The 14439-nt window shown below is 35.7% G+C and overlaps 1 protein-coding gene across 3 annotated transcripts in view; it reads left to right on the top strand.

Annotated features, from left to right (window-relative positions):
* Positions 1-14439, top strand: part of Stk32a (serine/threonine kinase 32A) — a 112861-nt gene that overhangs the window by 49113 nt on the left and 49309 nt on the right. For all 3 annotated transcript variants that reach the window (XM_013141215.3, XM_003477205.5, XM_063232328.1), the window contains exon 5: positions 9966-10139. In XM_013141215.3, the coding sequence (XP_012996669.1) occupies positions 9966-10139 (174 nt within the window). The remainder of the gene's footprint in view (positions 1-9965; positions 10140-14439) is intronic.

Raw genomic sequence — 14439 nt, forward strand, 5'->3', positions numbered from 1 at the left:
ATTTTACCACAATAGAAATATATATTAAAAATTCTCAATGTAGGAAAGAAAGAAGGAGTTAGAGACAGAGGAACAGAGGCAAGACTGATAGTGTATCTCGCTTTTCATTTTTGCCTACAGAAAAATTATAAATGTTTTGTATGACTATAAAACAAATTAAATCTTAAAAACTACCCCAAATCAGGGGCTGGGGATTTAGCTCAGTGGCATAAGCGCCTGCCTTATAAGCAGACAGTCGTGAGTTCAATCCCCGGTACCGATAAAAAGGAAAAAGACCAAAAAAAAAAAAAAAAAAAAAAAAAAAAACTATCCCAAATTAAATAGAAAGTGAAACCAGTGCACCCAAGAGCCCTGTGTATCTCATATCCCCAGTTAATAGCACTGCCACAGAAATAACCTATAAAAAATGATCACTTTAATAAATACATTAATAGTGGAAAACATTCTAACGACAAAAAAAGAACACCAACAATGCCTTGTTTTCAATAATTATTAGAAGCAATGAATGGAGTTACGATATAAAAATGTAGTTTAAAAATATCTAATCTGAAAGATACATCAAAAGTAGCATGAAATTTATGATATGTTTATTTAGGTTACTTTTTTGTGCATGTGTACATTATAATTATATCTATGTGTATCTATAGCTGTAAACACTCCTATAACCCAGATTGTCTGGAACAAAAACTATACAAAATAACCAGCAGCATGTTTCCATATTACATTCATAAAGCTTTCAGACTTTTTTAAAGTTATGTCAAGATAACATATGATCCTGCTTGGCAGATGGACAGACATAAATGACTAAATAACAATAAGGAAAAGAACCTCGAACCTATGAGTTCGTTATTTCTTTTGAAAATGATTGCTTTTGGATACTTAAATACACAATTTTGAAAAATGATAGAAGAAAGATTTAAACATTTCTTTTTTTAAATATGAACTGGGTCTCAGAGTAAGCAAATAATGAAATCAAATTTCTATTTATAGAAGTGCTCCAGCTAAAACATAAAGGAGAACTGATGGAATCTGAGTAACACCCCAGGAACGTTTGGTTGTAGTCAGCGGTGATAATGTAAGATATACTTATTAATTATGTACCACCTAATCAGACTACAGTATCAGACATAAAGCCAATACGTAAATCTAACTTGAAACTTTTAGATACAGCCTCCAATTTTCACAAAATACAGAGAGTAATGGAATGTGTCAAGAGATATTACGTGATTTCAGTTCGTGAAAATCCAAAGTGGAAATGCTGCAGTAGCAAATAATTTTGCTTCTGGACAAAAATTAGAGAGAAAAAAAAAAAAGAGTTGGTCAGAGAAGCCACAGAAAAAATGACCAAAAAGGCACCTTTTTCCATTGTAGAGCTCAAACATTTTGTGAGATCCTTTTAAAGGCTATTAGGGAAACATGAACATTGACTGCATGTGTGATGAAAACTATCAGCATTGGACAATAAATACAAATAAGAAACTGAGGAATTTTCGTTAGGTTCTTTCCCAATCAGACCACCTATCTACATTGGGTATGAGTAGAAGGAAATTTTTAAAATATTTAATTGGATTTTGAAATATAAAATACAATAAAAATAACTTACCATTTAGATAACTGGATTTTTTTGCAGAAAGAAATTATGCATATGCCAAAATTTGTGTGGAACATGTCTGATTTCTTTCCAGGGCAGTGTGTATCCTTTAACATATTTTAATTATGTACGCTAAGTATCTGTATTAAACTGCATACTGTGTTATAAACAGTGTTAAACATGTTTAGTATAAATAGTATACTAAACATTGTTTGTCCAGTACTTTCTTTTGTCTTCGTAATAAATCTTAGAAATAGTTTCAAGTCATAGTATATATCTACCCAGTTTTTAAGATTTCCTTATAGTCTATGATGTGAATTCACCATAATTTATTTGTGTGTTCTCACATTGAGACCCTGACTGAAGGCTGAAGATCCAAAATGTCATCAGCAATGAGACTACTCAGGAGGCATACAAATTGAATTTTGAGAAATGAAGGGCTTTTAAATAATTATTCTATTCCTGGAAAGATTTTGTTATACACTTATGCTGCTATTCATCTCATGAATTTTATTGGCCATTGTATGTAAGAACAAGTGTTAACTATGCGATTTTGGACACAATTCTGGCTCCACAATTTTCTAACTTGATGTCATTGGGCTAGTCTTTAGCTCTCTATAATTTCTTTGCCCTTGTGCAACATCCTTTTTTTAAAGAACAATTTCATTTTGGTATACATTTTATATCGTGAAATTCACCCATTTCAAGTACACAAACTTACTAAGTGGTACAATCCTGATCATAAATTAATCTTTTCTTCCTACTAAGATCTCTCATGCATATTTACAGTTAATCACCCTTCTCATCTGGAACCCAAAGCAACAACTGATCTACTTTCTGTCTCTAGAAATTTGCCCCCTTGGCCGTGGGTGAAGCTCAGGAGTAAAGAACTTGACACTGGGCTTACTCTTCAGCACCAAACAACAACAGCAAAACTAACCAATCTGTATTTACTCTTTCTGACTATATCGTGTCAATGGGATTAAAAATACATAGTATTTATTCTGTTTGGCTTCTTGCTTTCAGCATAATGTTTCTGGTATCCATGCATGTTGTAGCATGTATTTGTATACCTGATTCATTTTTAAAGCTGAATAATATTTCATGATAAGGCTGTGCTATATTTTGTTCTACCATTTACTAGCTGATGAATCATTTAGCTTTTTTCCAGTCTTTGATAGTTATGAATAATGATGAAATTCTTTGCATAAATGTACAATTCTTGCATAAATGTACATTTTAATTTCTTTTGAATAGACACCTACGAGTGGGATTGCTGAGTGATGTGGTTTTTTATGTTTACATTTTTGACAAACTAACAAACTTTTCCAAAGTGAGAGTATAATTTTTATTCCCATCAGTGATGTATGAGAACTATCTTTTCTCTATATACTAATGAACTTTTGTTATTGTCTTTTCATGTTTATTATAGTCATTGAGGTGTGAAATTTGAAATTTTCCAATAACTAATGATGCTCTATATCTTTTAATATATATCTTCTGTAGTAAATTGTGAGTTCATATCTTTTGCCCATTTTTTATTAGGTTGTCTTATGGCTGAGTTGTATTAGTTCTTTATAAATTGTGAATATCATCATTTAACATGTATGTATTATGAAAATATTTCCTACCATACTGTTGCTTGCCATTTTATTTCCTACTGTCTTGTCTTGTCTGGCTGCTCTAGTCTGTTCTGTTCTTTTTTTCTGCTCTTCCTCTCTTCCTTCTTTATTACTTTTGTGGTGCTGAGCAGGGAACACACGGTTTCTTGCATCTTAGGCAAACACTCAACCACTGAGCTACATTCTCAACATATTTAGATGGTGTCTTTTGAAGTCGAAATATTTAGAATTTTAATTAAAGTCTAATTTGTCAATTTTAATGGACTATACTTCTGTTATTATATATAACATTTGCATGGTTCATGGTCTTAAAAATTTTATTTATATGTTTTATTTGACATTTTATTGTTCTTACATTTACACTTAAGTTTACAGTACATAGAGTTGTTATATAATGACCTAGAGGTCTAATGTCATTTTTTTGCATGTGGCTATCTAATTGTCTCATCATCATTTCTTCAACTGACTGCACTTTTCTGGCACTCATTATCAATAATCATAGAGGTAACAATTATACAGTGAAAATTTATTTCTAGACTCAGTTCTGTTCCATTGACTTGTGTGTCTGTATTTAGGCCAGAACCACACTATCTTGATAATATTTATTATATTTAAAAACTTGGAAGTGAAAGTCTTCCAATTTTTTTCTTGTTCACAATATTTTTGGCTATGCTGGCTGTTTATACTTTCTTATAAATTTTAGGATCTAAAAAAATATTTTAGGATCTGCTCATCAATTATACAAACAAATCCACCAAAAATCTAATAGAATTTTGATAAAGATTTTATTGACTGTATAGCTCAATTTGGGTAAAGTTGATACAGTAGTAATATGGAGTCTTCCAATTGAGAGATGTAAAATATTTCTCCATTCAATTTATTTTCTTTAATTTCACTGGGTAAAGTCTTGTAATTTTCAGTATACAAGTCTTGAATGTTTTCATTAAATTTATTACGTTCTTTTACTTCTTTACAGTGTTGTGACTCTAACTGTATCTTAATTTCATTTTCATATTGCTTCTTTAGAAAAATAAATTTCATTGCTTCTTTAGAAAAATATAATTTATTTTTGTATATCAATCTTGTATCCTATTACGTTATTACATTAATTTATTAGTTCTAATATTTCTTCTATGATTATATATGCTATTGTGCAGTTAAAGGCAGTTTTGTTTTTTCTTTCACATTTGGAAGTCTTTTATTTATCCCGTACTGCCTAAAACTACAGAACTAATTAGAAATAAGAACTATTGTTACCTTATTCCCACCATTAGAGGAAAGGTGTTCAGCCTTTCTCTGATGTGCTTTGTAGATTGTATTGCAGTTGTCCTTGATCAAGTTGCAGAAGTTCCTTTAGATTTCTAACTTGCTAAGCACTTTTATCATGAGTAACAGATTTTGTCGCACATGCTTTTTGTGTCTATTGAGTTCATGTTTTTTCTTTCCATTAAACATTTAATGTCACTTGATATTTAAGTATCTTGGTCATGGTATGTAATTTTATTTTATTTTATTTTATTTATTTATTTTGTCTTTTTCCTTTTTATCGGTAACGGGAATCAAACTCACGATTGCCTGCTTGCAAGGCAGGAGCTTATGCCGCTGAGCTAAACCTCCAGCCCCTAGTATGTAATTTTATACCTTGATGTATTTCTGTTAATTTGTAAGGATTCTACACGGATTAGCAAAATGGGGATGATGCTGTTACCTTATGGTTCTGATAACAGTCAAATGCAATAATGCACATAAAGTACTAGCATCGTGTCTGACACAGAGAGCTCAGTTAATGGGATTCATGTTGATCAACAATAGATGTCTTTATATCATTTCTTCATGTAAAGTGATAGGAAACTACTACATAAAATAAATTGATTCCCTCATACTATAGCTGTATTCTGTACAAACATCCTTGTTCGCTATCTCTCAGATATTATTTCAAACACTTTGTTTTAACTCAATCTTCCCAACAGCTCTTTAACTGTGTACCATCATACATGCAGACACTAAGGGCTTCTTTAACTTGCCCCATTATTAAGAGTTTGAAAATCAAACTGGGATTTGAACCCGATTCAAGGTCTTGATTCAAGGCCAAGTTCATTACCACTCCATTGGCCATGTCTTTTGAGTTTTCAGAACTACTGATGCATTTTTCTTTGCTTTGCTAGACAGGGATATCAGAAGTGACTCTTGATAGGTACAGTTCACATGAGGATATGATGCATTTTGCAATATGAAGTGTAGTTTCCTAGCATCATGGTTTCCAAATTTTTGTTTTACTGCAGTCTATATTAAAAATAAAATTTTCATCACAACCTAGTAGATAGTCTCATAAAACACAGTATATTAAAATCCAAAATATCATGTTTAGTCTAATGTGCTAAAAGTGTTTATCCTATGTTATTCAAAGGATTTTATTTCTTTTTAAAAATTCTTGCTATAATCAAACAAACTCCTTCAAAATTCACATCAGAAAAACCAGTGCGACAAGCTTCTCCAGGAGAATCAACAGCACACCATCTTTCCCTCCACTTCCCCTTTTGTGTTGTTGACAAAAATCCTCAGGTGGGCTTTTAACACCCAGAAACCACACTGATTTCAACTCATCTGGGTGTCATAGGTGACCATTAGTTAATTGAGACACCCTGCTTATTTCTAAAAGCAGCGCCTGCAAAATGTGCATGAGGTCCACCCAAAAGCTTATGTTTTAATTTTGATTTTCTTCTTACTTTAGTTCACTTATTGATTTATGGGTTTTTGCTCAATTTGTAGAATCTCTGTTATAGGAGACGTGCAGAAACTAGTGATAAAAAATCAGATATACCTACTTATGGAATATTGGGAAGAGGAGTTCATCTGAATGCATAGCAAAGGCATTTCCAAATTATGCTAAGTTCTGTGACTGAGATATAATGCTGCATGTGACAGTGGGACCTGGGTCATGTAGAGTATTATTTGCAGACGTAACTCAAGCTAAAACTTGAAAGATGAACAGACCATAACCAGGCAGTGGACAGTGCTGTGAGGTCAGATGTAAGTCAGACCCATCCCAAGCTTCTGAGCCTGGAAGCCACATGAACTTCTGGTTGGAAGAGAAAGGAAATCTTAAAGACAAGGCTGGGAAGATAAACAGAGCCAGACCAGATAGATTGCTACAGACAAGGGAAAGGAAATGATGAGGTTTTAAAAGACTGCGTAATATGATAAAACTCAAGTTAAAAAATAACTGCAGCAGAGTGGAGAATTGATTAGAGGCTCCAAAAGATATGAGAGGGGAAAGGAAGGGAGAAGGATGAGAGACAGAGAGTGGTACGTGCTGTTGCAGCGGTGTGCTGGTGTCTTTCGTTAGTCATCTTCCTCACTGAGTAGGAATACATTTCACAGGAACTGTAACCAGACTTGTTAACGTTAGAGCTATCTACTAAGAAATGAGCCATGATAATGGCATTTCAAAAGAAAAATTATGAAAATACAACTCTTAGCTTACATGATAAATTGTTAAGGCACAGGGGAGTTGCACTTTTACTTAAAAAGTCAGATTCTGGTATGAACCTGAATAGTCTAGACAGCACCAAATTATATCATGCTTACATCTTTTTATTGAGTATAGTCCTTGCAAAGAAAATTCCTCCTCTCCAGGGTGTTATGAATCTGAGATGGGCTTAAATCTGATATGCTGAAGGACAGTAATTTTTACCAGTCAAACATGCCTCTCTGGTTACAAAAATTTATGCTTACACTGTCCAAGGGATATATGTTACCTCTTAGCTCAGCCTCTTTTTTCTTTGATTAATAGTTCCCAGGCCTATCAGAACATTGTTGCTAACTTGTCACAACTGGCAGCTTTATCACTTTGTTCCTTCAATACAAATAGTTTAACCCACGTTTCAGTAAAAGGTTTGCTCATTTAGGCTAAATTGAATGTGAACAGTGTCCCCCTTGAGTTCAGAGCTTAGCAGGAGAGGAAACCTCTGCTCTGTCCTACACCCGGGAGCTCATGACACTCAACCACAGGGAGGAAATCAGACCCACCAGGCAGGCTGACCCAATCAGAGTGGGTTGTTTCTGTTGCTGTAATTAACACTACTTTTTCTTCTTTCAGTAAGAAGACCTTATTCATTTCACTGTCCATATCCCATCTGCCATCCAGCCCAAAAAGGTCTTGGTCACATCCTATAAACAACATGCTTTCTCTTATACTAGCTGAGGGCAGCCTAAGATGCAGCTAGTTCTGGGTATGATTAGTTATTAACTAGTCCCGGGCTGCTTGTGGAAGGACCTTGATGAACTCTAATGAACATGCCTTGTATTGGTGTAGTTGGGACTGTGAGTGTACTGGTGGCTACTAAACTGATAACACAATGAACCAGGTAGTCAATATAGGGAGATAAAGGATATAATTTCCTAAAATAATAAGCACACATATCTCAGGTTTTTAGACAGCACTTTTTTTTATGTTTCTATCTCAATTCCTCCAGACCTTCATGTTGACACCATGTGAGTCACTTCGCTGATAAAATTTTATTGAACAAGTAAGCAATGGAGATACTTGGTGTTCATCAGAATGTTACTGCTTCAGATTAATGCTTCTGAGTTTCTCATTTTTTGATTTAATTCTCCACCTCCCTTGGCACAGTGATAAAATATAAAGAAAATATAATAAGGTTGTCTTATCATTAATATTCTACATTTATTTCCTCAGTGTAGAATTTGTCACTTGGTATGCATTCCTGGGTACTGCCCTAAGGCACTTATGTAGTTCAGATAAATGTGATCTCAATGACCTGACGTCAAAAGAAACATGAAAAACAGTGTTGCTATCAAGAACTTTCTGTGACTAGAAATCATGCCTTGGCTTTGAGCAAAACAAAATAAATCACTGCAGCAGGAATGCGTTTTCACAGGAGGCTCTTAGCCCAGAGCAGAAGCTGATTCTGTCCTCTGTGCTCATTTCCTCTGCCAATCCCTCGGCCCCATCCGCCTCCTAGCAAGAAGCTTGTGTCTGCTCGCCTGTCCGGCTTGAATGCCTTCAGTGATGCCCACTGCCTTCAGACTCTAAGTGAGCTCCCGTTGTGGGATTCAGCCTCTGCCTTTCCTCCATATTTAAGCTTCTTCATCACATCCTTCCAGGAAATCCAATTTGCTCTCCCATTCAGAGAAGTTTTTCTTTAATGTCTGTTTTAATATGTGCTGTTCTTTGTTTTCAGATGTCACTTTTACACCTGGAGAACAGGAGTTACTCCTGGAATCCTACCCTGTGTTAGGATTTTGACATCGCACATGTTACTTAACTATCCTGTGCCTTCAGTTCCTCCTGTGCAGTGCATTCTGGGAGCAAACTGGGGAAAGGTTTACAGAGTGCTTCAGGGTGTGCCCTTCCAAAGCCACTCAGCAGAAGTGTCAGGAGATGTTAGCTTTAGTTCGCAGTTACTGTTTTTTTGCTACCATCCTTTAACATCATCTCAGGTTTCAACTTCAGTGAGATGCTTTCTTTACTTCCTCATCACAAACACTGAGTGAATGATTTCTGGCACTGTTCACTTGCTCTTTCATTGTCCCTTTTATATTTTTGTCTGTTTATTAAAGTGGGTCCTACTTTGTTTTAATATTGGCTGGAAATAAGCTTGCTAGTGTGGAAAAAGAGACCTGAGTATGGTTCATTGAGGCTTCGTAACTTGTATTTTATGGACTTCCTGCCACAGTGTGGTTAAGACATGAACAATAATGTGTAAATGGGGCTTATTTCTTCAGCTTTATGTTAGGATGTTAAGAGAGATGAATGTTTACTATATGCCAAACCTGACAAGAAATATTGTATTCCATGTATCCTTCACTATGACTCGATGTGATATTCTTTTCAAAAAATATTTTGTATATGTTATTTTTTTAACTTTTTTATTTTAAAAGCAAAAAAGGATAGAAATGATACAGAATTTCAAAAAAATAGTAATAAATTAAAACTAGTTAATACATTGCATATAGTTATCCCAGAAGCAGTTGCCCGGGTTACAAGATGAAAAAAAAAAAAAACTCACTCAAACAATGAAAGCACAAACTGTTCGTTTTGATGAACTGACAGAGATTAGTAGTATCATTATCTGTCTTGTACACACACACACACACACACACACACACACATGTATACCTATGTACATACAATCTGTTCCCTTCCTCCTCTTCTCCTTTCCCCTATCCCCGTTGTTCTTTCCTTTTGAGCACATTTTTTCCCTTTCATTATCACAATATCTATTGTACATTTTGAATCTTATTACTCTTTTAGTTTTTTTTCCACTATGGAGACAAGATGATATTAACAAAAGAGAGTTTGATTTATTTCACTTATGAGAAACTTAAGGCTTTTGTAGGTAAATGGAGGTAGATATTCTTCTTATTCCCATTCAGACACAAAGACACTGAGGACTGAGGTCAGAGAGCCAGTGACAGACCATTTACTCCCAGATGAATCTCTGAGCCAAAGAACTCCCTGCACTGGTTGTGCAGTCTCGTTGGCTCTGGGGACCCTTTAGTGTGTGAATACATTTGATGTTTCCTTTTCTTCCTTTTCTTTTTTGTGGTCCTGGGGATTGAACCCAGAGCCATGCACTAAACATCCTTAGCAATCTTTCATTTTTATTTTGAGATAGAGTCTCACTCTATTGTCTAGGCTGGGTTCTAAGTTGTGAGTCTCCTTCCTCAGCCTTCCAGAGTGCTGGGATTACAGGGATGTCGTATTTCCTTTTCTGATGTTATTCTAGGTATTCCTTCCAAGATGAGGAAGACATGTTCATGGTAGTGGACCTCCTGCTCGGCGGAGACCTGCGTTATCACCTGCAGCAGAATGTTCACTTCCAGGAAGACACAGTGAAGCTGTTCATCTGTGAGCTGGCCATGGCCCTGGACTACCTGCAGAACCAGTGCATCATCCACAGGTCAGTCAAGTCCAAGGAGATAGCCTGGAACTAAATGGGTGGGAGAGAGTCCACTTCTCCCTCATTCAGCAAAACCTTGCTGAGCATGACATTTAATGCTCATTTAATTCTTGCAGTACTGACACAAGGTAAGGTGATGGTCCTCATCTTGCAGATTAAAACAAAAGACTGATCACAGAGAAGTTCTTTCGGGAGAAAATTTGAGTCTTCTAACATCTTCCTAACTTCTTGTCTGTGAACCCGACTGGCTTAGAAAGACTGCTGAGAGGTGATTGGATTGTGAAGGCACTAACTTATCAGGGAGTTAACCTGTTTCTGAGTGGGCTGTTAGCTGCTGAGACCTCACTGGATGAATGAGTCCTGGACACATGACCTTGGGTAGCCTATCTGGTCCCGGGATCCTCCTTCTTCCTTTATTCTGCTGTTTCCTGGCTGTCATAGTTAGCAGTTCTCTCCCATCCTGCCTTTTAGCATGGTGTTTCTGCCTTGGAACCACCGGAACATGGATTGAAATCTCGGAAAATGTGAGCCAAAGTAAACCTCTCCTCTAATTTATGGGCGTCCAGTAAATGGAAAGCTGACTGATACAGAGCTTAATCTGCCCCATACTCTCAGGAAATGAGAGGCCCAGAATTGATGACTATTGGCACGTGTTTATAACAGCCTATGATGCAGGAGTATAGCTATTAAATGGATAAGTTGAAATAGAAATGGAGGAAGCACATGAAGGGAATGGAATAGGATGGGAAGAAAGAAAATTCCTTGGAGAGAAGATTTGCTTTCTCTAACATCTTCCTGCCCTACCAGCATCTATATTAAATAAACCCCTGATCAAGCAGGAGAAAACAATGTATCTCCTGCACTTAGAGCATTTGTGCAAAGAAGATACACAAATAATGTGAGAAACTGTACACCCATATGGGAAATAGAGAGATAGAAGTTAGGAGTTTTAATGATGATTTCATATTTGGTATGTCATTTCTAAAATAACCCATGATAAATGGTAGAGAGGATACAATTAAATCTCATTAAATATGAGAATCTCATATTACATCTCATTAAATATGGTTTGTAGACATTAAGTTATCACACAGGTCTATCTATAAGCATTGTGAACCTAATGATCATAAAATAGCTACTGTTTACTGAGAATTATGTGCCATGTACTTTCAGGTACTTTGCATTGTATTAATTTCTCAAACCTCACCAATGCCTCCACATTTCACTATGGCATTGCCATTATATAGAAGAAGAAAATATGGCTCAAAGATGTGCCAAGAACAAATAGCTGATATATGGTATTTCCAGGATTAAAATCTAGACCTCTCTGCCCCAAAAGTTAGAGCTCTGTTATGCCAACTCATGTGAAATATATCCATTAATAATATCTCATTAAATAAAAACCAACATGTAACTCAACCACTGTCACCTTTAATCTTTGGAAGAACTTCCTGAGTTTTTACATACAGTTATGTCCCATTTCATATAAATTTGGCTGGATAAAATATTAGGCCACACCCAATTGATGTCTATCTGTAATTTTTGTTCAGTCTTTGGATGAAAACATCATAAAAATGTATAGATTACACAGATACTGGGAAGAACCATTTTTTTCCTTTTCTTACACCTTTTTTTTTGAGCTTCAACTATGTAAGCTTAGGTAGTTATTTAATTTTCCATCTTTGAAAGAGTCTCTTGTATCAGAAATGTGCTCTTAAGTCAACAGTTAAATAAAAACCTGGCCAGTTAATCACACAAGATCTCAAGAGTGAATTCACACATTTTGTGTTTTGTCAATAACTAGAAATCCTATTTTCAAGCAGTCTCTCTTCTAGACTTGTTTTTAGGTGTTTCATAGTTTGTTTTTTTTTTTTTTTTTTTTTGAGAAGAAACTGGTAGTCCATGAAAACCTTCCCAAAACCTTCATACTTACTCATCCTCTCCAAAGTTACCAAAACAAGTGTGTCTTGCTTGTTGACATCACACACATCAGAAGAGAGAAACTTGATAAGCCAGCATAGCCAATAATACCTTCCTACTCTCCTCTGTCCATTTGAATTTATGCCTTTTTTAAGCTTGTTTCCCCTCTGCCACCACAAGGTCAAGATACTCTGAACATTTTTTGCTTTCTGCTTAGAACTTTATTCCAAAAGAAACTTAGGAGGGAAAAAAACCAAAAACATTGTTATAGTTTTTACCCCTCACCATTGTTATAGTTTGGCTTATAGTGTTTATAGCTCACTAATCCAGCTACTATTTTTCTGTCCTTCTCTTCCTCACTTTTTATTAATCACATCAGTTTTTTGCTAGTTAAGTTATAAACCAAGGATTAACTTCCTGTTCCATAATTATCGGTTAGTGTCCATTTTCAGAGGCCACTCTGTATTAAAAGTGTTTTCTTGCCATTGCAAATACTGAATAGAATACCTTGTTAAGCTGAAGTGACACTCCGATACCCTTAAAAAACTGACAACAGATGTATTCCTGGTGCCTACAGACACTGCCTATCGTAGGTTGTATTTTGTAGGCTATCTAGCATCTTGTGCTTCACGTAAGGAGTTTTAATATTTCTATGGTGTAATTACTTCATTCATCTCCTCAAATAAATTATAATCTGCAAGAGTTAGGGCTATGTGTGTTTATTTTCCATTGCATTATTGAATATAGCAAAATGTAAAGGAATGGATAGCTGGCCTGAGCCACACAAATGGGTGATTGACTAAAGCCTAGGCCTCCAAATAATGAAGACAGAAGTCACAGATTCCAACCTGCTGAGGTATTTATGTTGGGTAATCACATGATTTGCCGTTCAACCCAGGGTACTCTTGAGTGCTAAAGAGGGGGCTGCTGATGATAATGGGTGGAAAGACAGTCTAAACTCAAGAATGCTCTAGGAAATTCAGGACATATATCGACATTGTTAAGCGTTTTCATGACAGTGGTCCAAATAGACATCTTAATCTTGATGGAGCTCTGATTATTAGAATTTTCTATTCAAAGTGCCACACATCATGAGTTTAGATATAACTTCTCAATATGATAAATTCAAAGTGTAGATAATTTAAAGAGCAAAAAAAAGACGAAATATGGAAATAGATCTTTGAAAAATCAGAAGGGTTTCTGGATGCAGGCAGCAGGTAAAAATGGTATGGGAAAAGACATGAACAGAAGTAAGACATATTATGTACATATATATACCTTGTCCCTATCTGACTATACATCATTATGTACTACAAATATGTACTAATAAAAAGGACCTCAATTTAATGTAATATCAATTTCAAATGGTTACAAGTGGCTTATAAAAATGTCAAGGGTAAAATAAGCAGTATCTCTTTGTCTAAGAAATTCTATCTTTTTTTTTTTTTTTTTTTTTTTTGCGGTACTGGGGGTTGAACTCATGACCTCACGCTTGCCAGGCAGGCGCTTATGCCACTGAGCTAAACCCCAGCCCTTGTCTAAGAAATTCAAGTGGTGTTAATAATAATATTCTTAGACTGAGGCTTCTGGGGCAGGGTTAAAACTGTAAAACAGTACCAAAAAGCTGCAGGCTACCATTGTCTTTAGAAAGTTTCTTCATGTATTACACAAATGTATGTTTTTAAGGGGTAAGCTATTTTTCAGGATGTCTTATGTAATGAAAACCTTTCAAAGAGTAAAATCTTTCTTTAAAAGAATCAACAAAATGAATGCCTTGTTTGATTGACTGTGAGTTAACAGAACATGTTTCAGTTACTTAGAAGATTGGATTGTAAATCAGACTCTGAGTTCCAAGATATTAAACTTGCAAATCAAAAAAAAAAAAAAAAAAAGAATGAACTACAGAGAATTCCTTAGATGAGAAAAGACAGATCATATGTATAAAACTGCAGATATAAAATTTGGAACCTCTTAAATTCAGAGTAAGAATTACACTTTGCCCCTGGACCTGAGAGAACTTTCAGAGTTTTCCATGAGCAGTCAGCAAGTGTATGTGGGTTAGAAGCAGCACGTACCACCGTGGACCGAGGGTTCCCTGGACACCAGGGGCTTCACTAGGCACATTTGTGAATTATCTCACTCAGTTTTTTCCAACTCCAGACGGTTGATGGTGTTGTTGGCCCCTTTTTACAGTCAATAAAATTTTGGTTCAGAAAAATCAAGTAGTTTGGGCAAAGTTTCAGACCAGTAAATAGGCGAGGCCCGGCACTGAGGGGATGCAGATGTCTTAGCCACTAGACATGCGGCTGATGTAGAAGGGTGGCACAGGGGTGCGTGGCCACCTGCTCTCAAGTACCCACAGTCCAGCCGGCTGGCTGCA

This window comes from Cavia porcellus, unplaced genomic scaffold (genome assembly GCF_034190915.1).
Source record: "Cavia porcellus strain 051 isolate PalLab524CR breed Dunkin Hartley unplaced genomic scaffold, mCavPor4.1 scaffold_21, whole genome shotgun sequence".
NCBI lineage: Eukaryota > Metazoa > Chordata > Mammalia > Rodentia > Caviidae > Cavia > Cavia porcellus.